At 41.8% G+C, this 12,400-nt stretch overlaps 1 protein-coding gene across 4 annotated transcripts in view; it reads left to right on the top strand.

The window, feature by feature from the left end:
* Positions 1–12,400, top strand: part of TSPAN4 (tetraspanin 4) — a 391,838-nt gene that overhangs the window by 303,642 nt on the left and 75,796 nt on the right. For all 4 annotated transcript variants that reach the window (XM_050896897.1, XM_050896896.1, XM_050896895.1 and 1 more), the window contains one exon: positions 11,300–11,491. In XM_050896897.1, coding sequence (XP_050752854.1) covers positions 11,300–11,491 — 192 coding nt within the window. The remainder of the gene's footprint in view (positions 1–11,299; positions 11,492–12,400) is intronic.

Genomic DNA, 12,400 nt, shown 5'->3' with positions numbered 1-12,400 from the left:
CTTGTCACTAAATAGGAGAGACATGGATTTGACGGATGGACCACTCGGTGGATAAGGAATTGGCTGGATGGTTGCACTCAAAGAGTTGCAGTCAACGGCTGGATACCCAAGTGGAAAGCAGTGATGAGTGACGTTCCTCAGGAGTCAGTATTGGGACCAGCACTGTTTAACATCTTTGTTGGCCACATGGATAGTGGGATTGAGTGCACCCTCAGCAAGTTTGCCGATGACACCAAGCTGTGTGGTGCGGTCGACACACTGGAGGGAAGGGATGCCATCCAGAGGGACCTTGACAGCCTTGAGAGGTGGGCCTGTGTGAACCTCATGAAGTTCAACAAGGCCAAGTGCAAGGTCCTGCACATGAGTCAGGGCAATCCCAAGCACAAATACAGGCTGGGGGATGAGTGGATTGAGAGCAGCCCTGTGGAGAAGGACTTGGGGGTGTTGGTTGACGAGAAGCTCAACATGACCCGCAATGTATGCTTGCAGCCCAGAAAGCCAACTGTATCCTGGGCTGCATGAAAAGAAGCGTAACCAGCAGGCCAAGGGAGGTGATTCTGCCCCTCTACTCCGCTCTGGTGAGACCCCACCTGGAGTACTGTGTTCAGCTCTGGGGCCCCCAACATAAGAAGGAGATGGACCTGTTGGAGCGAGTCCAGACCTCTCCTGTGAAGACAGGCTGAGAGAGTTGGGGTTGTTCAGCCTGGAGAAGAGAAGGCTCCGGGGAGACCTTATAGCAGCCTTCCAGTACCTAAAGGGGGCCTACAAGAAAGCCGGGGAGGGACTTTTTACAAGGGTGTGTAGCGATAGAACAAGGGGTAATGGCTACAAAGTGAAAGAGGGTAGATTTAGATTAGATGTAAGGAAGAAGTTCTTTACTGTGAGGGTGTTGAGGCACAGGAACAGGTTGCTCAGGGAGGTTGTGGATGCCCCATCCCTGGAAGCGTTCAAGACCAGGTTGGATGGGGCTTTGAGCAACCTGGTCTAGTGGAAGGTGTCCCTGCCCATGGCAGGGGGGTTGGAACTAGATGATCTTTAAGGTCCCTTCCAACCCAAACCATTCTATGATTCTGTGATTCTGCCACGCTGCATTGCAGGAGATGCTTTGTTCAGACTATTGAATCAAATATTGCTTTATACAGTCAAGACTCTTATTTTTTGAAAGCTTTTGTGAGGGAGGATATCAGCTTTAGCTGTCGTCATTTTTTTTCACAGTATCAGCAGTTTTCTTTTTTAGATACACAACTAATTTTGCATTTCAACTATAGTATCTATATTCACTATGGATGTTTCTATAGCAACGAGCCTTGTGCTATCTACATACCTCTATGGATGGATTAAACATGAAATATAAAAATGTTTTTCATTTTATTTTTCTGCGGACTGTGCCTGTTAGCACATGTTTTAAAAACTTTTTGAGTAATATGAAATAAAAAGACCATCTCTGTCATCTTTGTACTCCTTAAGAAACCTCTTTATTTATCTTTGCTTTTTATATGACCCCTATCATCTTATTATTTCACTGCCTCTTACTCTGAACCTAACCAATGCCTCTAGGGGAGAGAATAGCACTAAAGACACCAAATAATCTGGATTTTGTCCAATGCGAGAAATCTGTTGTAAACTAGGGAACTGAGCTGTGGACTCTGGAGTCACTACTTGATGCGTATTATCCTCAGTTTCTCTCAGCGTCTCACCAAATGGCTTAGGTAAAATTCTCTGTCAACAATCTCCTTTACAGAAAATTTCAGTTTCTGTGTTGTAAAGACCGACCTTTACCATTTTATTTGCTTCTATTGTTTTTAGTATTTAGTGCTATGTATGTGACAACAGGTGACTAAAATTGCATCTAGAGCTCCAGATCTGGTCTTTTGCCAGTTTACGCTACAAAGTAATTCAAAAAGTTGTGTATTATTTTACGGATGGGACAGAACAGGGACTCCAGAGGCACACCCAGTTTCCTTCCATTTCTGCTTCTCTTTTAAAAAAGATTTAACTTCATCTGGTGGATTCTGATTCCAGACCTCATGCATGTATTCCTCTTTACAACTGTATTGATTTCATTACAGTCATCCCAGGTGGATTTAGAAATTACATTTGAGGAGCAGATGAAAAAGCTTTAACACTTTCAATTTGGCAACGGTTAAAACTAGAATCTGTAAAGAGACATATTCTTTTCGTTGTCGTATATTCATCCCTTTCCCTCTTCTAACTCATGCATTTGCTCTGCGTTTCAGTGAGTTGTCATTAACTCAGTACTTTACTCATAATCTTTAACTTGAATTAGAGTTTAGGCAAGTTTCCAAATTAGATGCTTGTGACACTGATAATCACCATTTTTTAATATTCTGTGATCATGTTTCATCTTTTATCAGCAACGCTGCCTTAATAGGTCATCCTCACCTGTTCTATTTCTCGAAGTTTTTGCATCCTCAGTGATATGACTTTGCAGTATGGGGCAATTAAGTGCACTGCAGAAGTGACTAATTAAAGTCAGTGGCAGTTAAGCCCATGCTTTAAATGCTTTGCTGGATAAGGATGCAATTGAGCACACATTTAAGTGTTTCAATGAATTTTGAGCCCGTGAAAGGAAAACATCACTTTTAGATAGGGTGTATTAACTCATAAATGTTGTAGTTCTGTTCTTTTCTAACTGTAGTTGATAGATAACTATGATTTAGAGGAGCAAGTGCGTAGGAGAATGCTACTCATAAAACAGCAGGGATTAACTGAATGACTTTTTATTCACTTTTCCATTAGCGGGGTGTCAGCATGATATTCTGTCTTTTGACGTCTTCAATTGTTGCCAAATTTACTTTAGTTGTATGAGACTGCAATTTAGTGGTGGAACTCAGCTGGGGAAGAATAATGAATTTCTTAAGGCTTAAGCTCTTGAGGCTCAATCCTCACCAGGGTAACTAAAAAAGCAGTGTTTTATATGTTTCCATTATTGACACTATGAAAATGAATGCCCTTCTTGTGATGTTTCTTTGCCCACATAGAGCTCCAAAGTCCTGTTTGTAGACTTTCTAGGCTTGATAAAACCGCTCTTAGTATTTGTCAGGCTCACGCTCTGGGTGGAATATCCTAGAACAAAGCCTGTTTATAGGAGAGAAGTGTCTAAAAGGAAGGAAAGCAACAATGTGAGCTATTGAAGTGTGTTTCTTTGAACCTGTGACAAGACTACAGTGCAGTTAGAGGGCAGTGAGGGTATGAATCCCAGGATGTCATGTTGGCAGGCAGAACATGGGTTAGGATTGTAGCCCTCAGCTACCTGTGTGCATGTAACGGTTGCTTGCCTGTCATGCAAGATATCAAGTGGATATGGAAGATGGCACGTCACATCTACTTTGAAATCATGTTGAGCGCTATACACTGCGTTGTACCACTGACAAGACAGTGGCTTGTAAAGGAGAGGCAGACAGCATGTTAATCAATTCATAAGAAAACGTCTAGTATGACATTCAGGCCAGATGCTTGGCTGTTGTTGATCAGGGTGGCAACTGATCAGTCATGCTGGTTGACATCAGCGGGGAATATAGGCCTGTAGGTCTTGGAGGTGTTTGGCTGCTGCTTGTGTACATAATGGCCCATATTGCAAGATGAGATTTTTGTATTTGAACCTAATTTTTAAGCAAAATGAAAAGAGTATGGGATGGCAAGGCCAAACAGCTAGTTTCATAGAGCTTTTAATTTTTAACTGCTTATATGCAGAGCTGAAGAGATTGGCATTGTAAACGCTTTGTGCTTTACTCAGTTGCACTCTTTTAAAGCATCTTCCTGTAATTCATAGAGATATTAGTGAAAGAGTTCAAAAGTGGAATTAAATGACACCAGAACAAAATAAAATTTTGGCTTGAGAGAATATCCTGCAGTGAGTAGATGTGGTTCTAAAAGAAAGCATTGAGTCTGGGAGTAGAGCAACATCTGTTTGTGATGTGTGATTTATATGGGATAATGTCTGTCTACTGGGTGGAGCTAGCACTAGTTAGGAGTTGAGACCAGATGTGAGAAGCAATGCAACTGAGAACCCATCTGAATTAGATGAGGAAAGGATTTCCTGAGTTGTTCCCTTTTACAGAGGGGCTTTGCAGACTGCAGGCTTGGGGTTTTTTTTCTTTTCTTTTTTTTTTCCTTCTGTACAAACCTCATGATGTGCTCTACTGCTGAAATCCCAAATCTCAACAGACTTCTGAGGTCTGTCCCAAGACTCGATAGATTGGAGACTTTTCTGCCCTTATTTATGCTTCTCTGAAAAGACTTCTTCAGGGGACTGTGCTGACTCAGCCAGCCTGACAATCAAGGTGCTAAAGATGTGTGGATGCAGTATGGGGTGGAAAGGACATGCTTGCATTCAGCCAAGCTTTAAAAGGCTGCTTAGTCCCTAGAGTGGGAAGTCAGGGAGACTTTTTACAATGATCTAGAGGATCCGTAAGCCTAGTTCTCATTGATTTTTTGATGCAAATTATGAGACAGCTCAAGTGCTCTGGAGCGATGACAGATGAGAATTTGCTGGCGGCTGCCCAAATTCCATAAGCAATACTGAAAACTTGGGCCATGGCTGCAAGAGCAGAAGGCAGCACTACAGAGGAGAAGGAAGTACATGTGTGCAAAGAGCTGAAGTGGAGGTATCCTTATTCTGTGTCAGAAATGCAGTTAGATAATTTCACCTTTTTCTTTTTTTTTTTTTAGTGTACTATAGCATAAGCACTGTGTTGTTTCTAGTTAAGCTATTGATTGCACCAACACAAGTGTCTGTTACATGTGGGCCTAAGTTCTAGGATTTTCCTGCAATTATTCTATATCAAACTGCAAAAAATCTAGTGGACTAGGTGTGTGGAGGTTAGCAGATCTTACTCCAGATTTGCTAAGGTGAGAGAGAAGAGTCTGGATAGGATCTGTATGCCCACTGGAAAAGTAATACAGCTTTTATAGGTCCAATGGATCCAAGGGAGAGAAAGAGATTTTGAATTTGTTTCTAAATTTGATGAATGAACAGATTTCTAAATTTTGGTTTGAAATAAGCTATGCTTTGACTGATACAAAACCAAGAGTAAGATATGTAGGTAAAGAGAAACAGGGTCTTAACTCTTTGATTGTTGTCTGTATCTATAACCCTGTCTCTGAAAATAGGCTGATGCCAAGCAAAGCAAGCAAGCAAAAACAAAAATCAAATTCAAACTGTAAGTGAACATTAAAACTAGGGAGGGGAAGAGGGTGAAGTAAGGAGAACATACAAATATCCATAATGTGGAAAAAGTTTCATCTATCTGAGTACCCTATTTTTGGTCATGGTCACTCAGGGATGCTTAGAGGGAATATAAGAAAAAAGGAGAGATAACACAGGACTTTTTTACCAGCTGTTCCAATTAATGGTTTAAGGTCTTCCCCTGCAAGGGCAGCATGCAAAATATCATTTTTATTAAATGCTAGGATACCTTGCCATTCTTTGATTTATGTAATCCCTTTTTGAACCTGCTTACATTTTTGACGTCCACAAAACTCTGTGGCAATGAATTCCAGAATTTAATTAGATGTTTTGCGAAAAAGTATTTGCTTTTATTGGTTTTCCACCTGCACACCAAATAACCTCTAGCTTTTTTTATCTCAAGAAAAATGAATAATTATCCTGTATTCACCTTTCCCATCCTATGTTGGCATTTATGGACTGCTACTGTTCCAGTCTTTTCACTCCCAGGAATGTGGTCCCTACTAACTGATCTTTTTTCAAGTATTTTTTCCTAGTTCTTTTTAAATTGTTGCTAAAAGGACACAGCTCAGATCATGGCCATTTTGGATGAGGTTTGTGCATGTCCTTCAGTTCTGCACTGCAGAGCTCTGGAGCCTCAATATGCTAAGGGTAGAAATGTGCTTCAGTTCCCCATTTACTACTCCATTTAACTTTTTAAAATCAGAGGCACAAAGGGATTAAATTTTATACCATCCTTTATTTGTTAAATTTCCATATACCATCCCATATTTGTTAAATTTCAGACCTCTGACTAGCGAAAGAAATGCAGCTTGTGCTATGCTGCGGTGATGCTACTAGTGTATGTCACATGAGCTCTGCTAAAGTGTCCATCCATGTGGTGGGCCACCATCTGCAAATTCAGTCATCCTGTGTACTGGCAGTCGGTAGTGGTGGTGTGGTGCAGATGGATGTCTACAAGGTCTTCAGTAGTCTAATGGCCATGAACTGCCGACTTGAAGGTCTTTTCCAGAAGTTGCCAGTGTGTTTGAAGGTCTTTTCCAGAAGTAGCTACTCCTTCCTCCAAGATAGGCAGCAGCTACACCAACAGGTTGTTTGCATGTGCTGTGTAGTGCACCGGAGTCTCTGCACTAGCACACACGCTTCTGCACTAGCACACACGCTTCTGCTTTTTCCATGTAAGATTCTTGATTCATTTGTTCTTGTCAATGTATATATATTCCATTTCCACCTCCTCTGTGTGTCTAGCTGAAAGGAACAGTAATTTAAGTATGCCTTACATTACAAGAATGTTTGCTGGATAACGTTCACATCACTACTATTAATACTTTGATGTTGATTTTTCCATTGTATACTCTTACTCCATAGTTAGAGGGGGAAGTGTATTCACACAAGAGTAACTGGATAGCTAGTGGGATTGAGAAAGCCCTTCTAGTTTAAATATGTGGAGACTGGGGGAGAAAAACTCTCCAAGTGAGTTGGTTTAACTGCAAAACAACTGGCCATACCTTCCACTTGGATTCTGTTATCAGTGTATTTTAATACATGAGGATTTTTTTTATCTAAAAGAGGAAGTATGATAGGTAGACCCTAATCAGATACAATATGAGCAGCCTCGATTAGATGCATTTTCCGTGTAATGAAACCAATAAAAAACCCACTTAAAGACACCAACACCATTATCATGAACAATGAAGCAATTTCTCCTGCAGTATTTTAAGTGCGTAGCTGTAACTTCAGAATAATTTTCTCCAACAACATGCATATATCCAGTGCTGTTTGGGATTACTTTGTTTACCATACTGTAAGATCAATTCTAAATGTATGCACTGAAGTCTGAATAATTTATTTTCCAGCCCATTAGAACAATTTGGAGAGTCTAATTCCGTAGGCAGCTTTTCTGCCAAGAGAGCGAGTGCACACGTGTCTGTGTATCTCTTGGGGAAGGAGAGACAGACTGAATCCATGCTGCTGGAGTAAGCCGCCCGATTTACTGCTTGACTCTGCTGTATAAATGCCTACGAGAAATTTGTCTTGAACAGAATAAACCGCACTTTCCACAGCTAATTGCAAAGTCCAGGGCTTGCAAAGAACACACTACTCGTGTCTTTGTACTCACAATTTTGCAACTCAGGCACAGACATACTAAACAACCTACTGGAGATTTACACTGAGGTCTGTCCTGGAACAGACACTTAACTCAAATCTCCCAAGTCTTAGGGCTACAACACTATCCCTTCTGGTGTCCCACTGTTTTGGCCTTAGAATAAAAGATTTTACAAAAAAATGCAACATTTATTGGAAAAAAAAATGTTAGAGGAAGCTGCATTTTGTTTCAGATTTTGCCATGAGCCGCCTTGCTTGCAAGAGAGTGGATTATCATGAACAATTATGAAAATAATGTGTTAAACATTTCACAAGGGAATTAAAAAAATGCTGTTGTCAGTAGCCTGACATCTTTGAGCGGGATTTGTTGTTTTTTTTTTTAAAAAGTCAACCCTGCACTCACCACATGGAGTCAATACAGACTCATATTTGGCTGCTAATAGATCAGGTTCAAGCTGTAGACTTCTCGCTAATCTTTTTGTTTTAATGTTTTCTCTTTTAACCATGACAGCTTCACTGTTTGCATGGAAGCCCCTAAATTGTCAAGAGTAGCCCTGTTAATGGTTTTGGTTTTGTTTAATTTCACATCTCGGCAAGCCCTGAAAGCTGTCAAGACTTATCATCTCATCACTCTACTTCTGACTGTTTGGCACAAACAAGGACTGGGAGTTGGGGATGGGGTAGGGAGAGAAAAAGTGGAGGAAAGGGAACATCATAAGTATCTAAGTAAAATTATCTGTAACTTAACAGCTCCTTAGATACCAAGACAAAGAAATCAAAACAGACAGGCAGCATAGAACCAACTACAACAGTTTTCTCTTCACTCTGATCCAGAATAAATAAACGTGATCCCTCTGATCCCTGGATCTTAGACTGGGAACTATGGTGCTGTTCAGTTCAGAATGGGGGCAGGCGGAGTGAGCTTTTTGAATGTTTGGGAACAGAAAATATTCTGCTATTGTTGGAAAGGCTCCTGTGGCTGTCTTGGTGGGTCTTTGTTCCCTTAAGCATTTCCCTAACCAGGTGCTGGAGTGTTATTATGGTCGTTGGACGGAGACTTACAGGTGTGCTTCACTCCTTAGCAGAAAGGGGGCTTTAAAGAGCAGTTTAGAGTTAAGGGCAGCCTCTGTTTCCCAGGACCTGGTGTGACAGCTTAGTGACTTTATTCAAGGACCATGAGGGGACATTCTGGTGTGGGAAAAGGAATAGGGCTGAACTAAGGTGGAACAGCCCTCAGTAGTGTGTGATGACATTTCCTAAGCAGCACTTTGTGAAATGCAGTTTGAGCCAGATGGTTTAATGCTCAAAGGATCCCTTTGTGCATTTCAGGGTTTGGTTAATCATCCTAAGGAAGAGCTGTGCATTATCTCTTCAAAAATAGGAAGATAATGAGCTGCTAGAGAGCCTGATGTATATTAGAGTGTCTCTGAATCAAGGGCAATGTACTGAGATACTCCTGCTGACCAACTGACCTGAAATACTCAGCCCTGATCTAAATAGGTACAGCCACAGTCACGGCATTTTGTATGAACCATCTCCTGGTTTTGTGATGTTTTGTACCACTGGTGAATTCCCAGTTTCCGCAGACAAGAATGACTTTGGAGAGAGAAGATGCTGGAACCAGATGTTCTAATGGCAACGGTGTCTCAAGCATTATGCATTGTACGTCATAAAGAATTTAATGGGCAATGGAGGAGCAGGCAAGCAGGTCTTGCCTTTACCAAACACAGCAGCGTCCTCAGCGAGACCCACCTCCCATAATACAAATGATAGTTGTAGGTGCCAGTATCACTCAAAGCAGTGTAGCAACATGGGGGGCATGAAAGGTGATGAAATAAGCTGCCTTTTATTGGTGCTGTTGATTGCTTCAGAACAAAGAAGTGAAGATAATCGCTAAACATATTGCAAGGTGATGCCTCTGCTGCTGCTGGGCATCTGCCTTCGTTAGGCTTAATTGGGCCATTTGTGTGGCCTTACTGTGCCTGTGGCTCGAAGGCTGATTTTGAGGCAGAAGCGCAGTTGTGCTTTCCATCCCATTCCTCGGCCAGTTTAGCGCTATTCCTGACTGTATTTCAGCGCTCTGACCAGTTCGGTTTTAACTTGGGTGCTGCCACCTCTCCTTTGATGCCGTTCTGTAGTCCAGTAGACCTTCAGAGTTTTATTCCCATTTTAGGGAATTTATTCCTAATTTTTTTTCCATTGTTTTCCTTGGGCTATGTTGATAGCTTTTGTTTATATCCCCTCAGTTGCCCTAAATGATTTTCTGTGGGTTACTTTCTTTAAGTATTCTTCCCCCTCTGCATCCCTGGTTATTCTTCATTTTACATTGTAATCATTTTACACCATGTTAAAGATCATGGTCCGTAAGTAGGCATAGAGGGGAGGTATTTTCAGTGTATATGGTCACGGCATGCACTGTCCCTCCGTGGTGCTTGTGGAGGGTACTTTGCGAAAGGGTGAATACGGTGATATGGGATGCCTGTATATGAAAAGGCTGCTGAATGAGATGATTTGAGTCCCTGTGTCCTGGAGTCTGCCTTCTCTCAGTGGAGACACACAGGTTGATGCGGCTGAGGTACATTACAATGAGGTGTAGTTTGGCTCCTTAGTTCTGAACAAAATAGACTGGTTTGCAGCTGGGGTGAGGAGTCCTGCCTTGAGACACAGCCGCCTTTATTGTCCCTTATTGAAGGGGAATTCAGTGGCATGCAGAAGCAACCTTAGCAATTAGTATAAAAAATTGCTTTGGCTTTTGTGTTTCTCTTCTGTGTTTCATTTCTGAGGCTTAGCTCTGCCCCAGGATTAGCTCTTTTTCCTTCCCTGGTTCATGAGCTGCCTTATGTTCATCAACTTTATGCAGACATTTAATTGATATACTCCTTTGTCTGGCTTACTACTCTATGAACACAATTTCTTTCCTAGCCTTTAATTGATTTGGATAATAAGGTGCAATTATAAAACTTAATAAAAATTGGTTATTTTAAAGGGAGAGCAGGAAAGAAAGAAACCTAAGTGATGCTCTGCTGTGTGACTGTATAATAATGCAAAATCCCCTTTGGTTTAATTCTATTTAATTGCTCAGCTTTACTCAGATTGTTACAATTCTGCAGGCTTTCTTGCAATTATAAGCAGCACGCTTATAAATGTTTGCATTTTTTAAAAGTTCCTTGTGTATATAATAATTGTAAATTTTATGTTTTTGTGGTGGCTGCTGCCTGCACTGGCATCCTACCTTCTCCTTGCTCACATGCTTGGGGAGCCTGTGCTACTGCTCCCCTCTCAAACTTTTCCTAAACCAGCCAAGTCCTCTTCTGAGGATTGAATTACCAAACCACATTATCAGTAAACGTCTGTTTGGGTTTTTTTAACATTACAGGAAGATTCTCCCTCCTTCTCTGGCCCCTTTACACTCTAAATGCTCTCTTGCTTCCAAGGGAGGCTAGACCTTGGACAGGAACTAACTAAGAAGAGGTGTGAGGTGTCCTACCAGGGGATGCTGTGGCAAGATTTGTTTATTGCATGTGCCAGGGATGGGAGACGGTGTATTGGGATGGGAAGAACAGGGGATCGAAAGTGCTTCATCCATTCTGGGCAGCTCTCTGAGGAGCCTAAATAGGATATGGATTTTTTCAGTCCCTTTGAGATCTGAATCTTTGGGAATTTCTCCTTTACTCAGTGTCTGCTTTTTCACTAGAGAGGAAGAGACCTGATATTTGAAGTTATGTCTTGGATTTACGAAATCTGGGTCTTTTTCGTGAGTGTTACATCTTACTGATGAGCTCTCCCTCTATAAATTTTTTTTTCTTTCTCCTTTGTCTGTTTTCCCTACTGAAAGTGCCATAGGGAGAGATCATTTCTTATTAGGTATGACTGCTGGATTTACCCTAGCAGAGCCATTCTACCGCTGCCATATTGATGTGTATTAATATCTGGAGTTGCTTGGATACGATAACTGAACTTCTTTGTTTCTCTTTATTTTCCCAGTTGGGAGGCTGTGGAATCCTTGGAGTAGGCATCTGGCTGGCTGTTACCCAAGGGAACTTCGCCACCCTCTCCTCTTCTTTCCCATCCCTGTCAGCTGCCAACCTGCTGATCGTCACAGGGACATTTGTCATGATCATTGGCTTCGTGGGCTGCATAGGCGCCATCAAAGAAAACAAGTGCCTCCTGCTGAGTGTGAGTATTAAGCAGCTATGCCGTTGCAGTGTTTGCTGTCTTAAGGTGCTGGTGCTATTCCAAGGCATGTTACAGTGTCCTGTATTTCAACAGAAGTTGCCCACATGACACGGATGAGATGTGAGTCATGTTTGAATCAGTCTTTGATAGCTCTAAGGAGCTGCTAGATCATTCCTGACCATGCTTTTAACCTGTCCTTGGAGGATGAGACCTGCAAGAACCGAATGGTTAGTGGTGGTGTGGGTTTCCTTGAACTCTTCAGAGAAGAGAGAGGTTGTCCTGGTTTTGGCTGGGATAGAGTTAATTTTCTTCTCAGTAGCTGGTGCAGTGCTGCATTTTGGATTTAGTAGGAAAATAATGTTGATAACACACTGATGTTTTAGTTGTTGCTAAGTAGCGCTTATCTTAAGCCAAGGACTTTTCAGTTTCCCATGCTCTGCCAGCAAGCAGGTGTGCAAGAAGCTGGGAGGGAGCAGAGCCAGGGCAGCTGACCTGAACTAGCCAAAGGGCTATTCCATACCATAGAACGTCATGCCCGGCATATAAACAGGGGGAGTTGGTGGGGAGGGGCGGATCGCGGCTCAGGCATCGGTCAGCGGCTGGTGAGCAATTGCATTATGCATCACTTGTCTTTTCTTGGGTTTTATTTCTCTTTTTTTTTTTGTTATATTCCTTTTCATTACAATTATTATTATTATATTAGTAGTAGTAGTAGTAGTAGTAGTGTATTTTGTTTTACTTCAGTTATTAAACTGTTCTTATCTCAACCCACGAGTTTTACTTTTTTTTTTTTTCCCCTCCGCGCCATCCCACTGGGAGGGGGAAGGGGGAAGCAGCTGCGTGGTGCTTAGTTGCTGGCTGGAGTTAAACCACGACTGAGGTTTGTGAAGACATCTTTTGCAGTGTACC

Source organism: Gymnogyps californianus, chromosome 5 (genome assembly GCF_018139145.2).
Source record: "Gymnogyps californianus isolate 813 chromosome 5, ASM1813914v2, whole genome shotgun sequence".
In the NCBI taxonomy this organism is placed as follows: Eukaryota; Metazoa; Chordata; class Aves; order Accipitriformes; family Cathartidae; genus Gymnogyps; species Gymnogyps californianus.
This window is presented reverse-complemented; position numbering and strand designations above follow the sequence as displayed.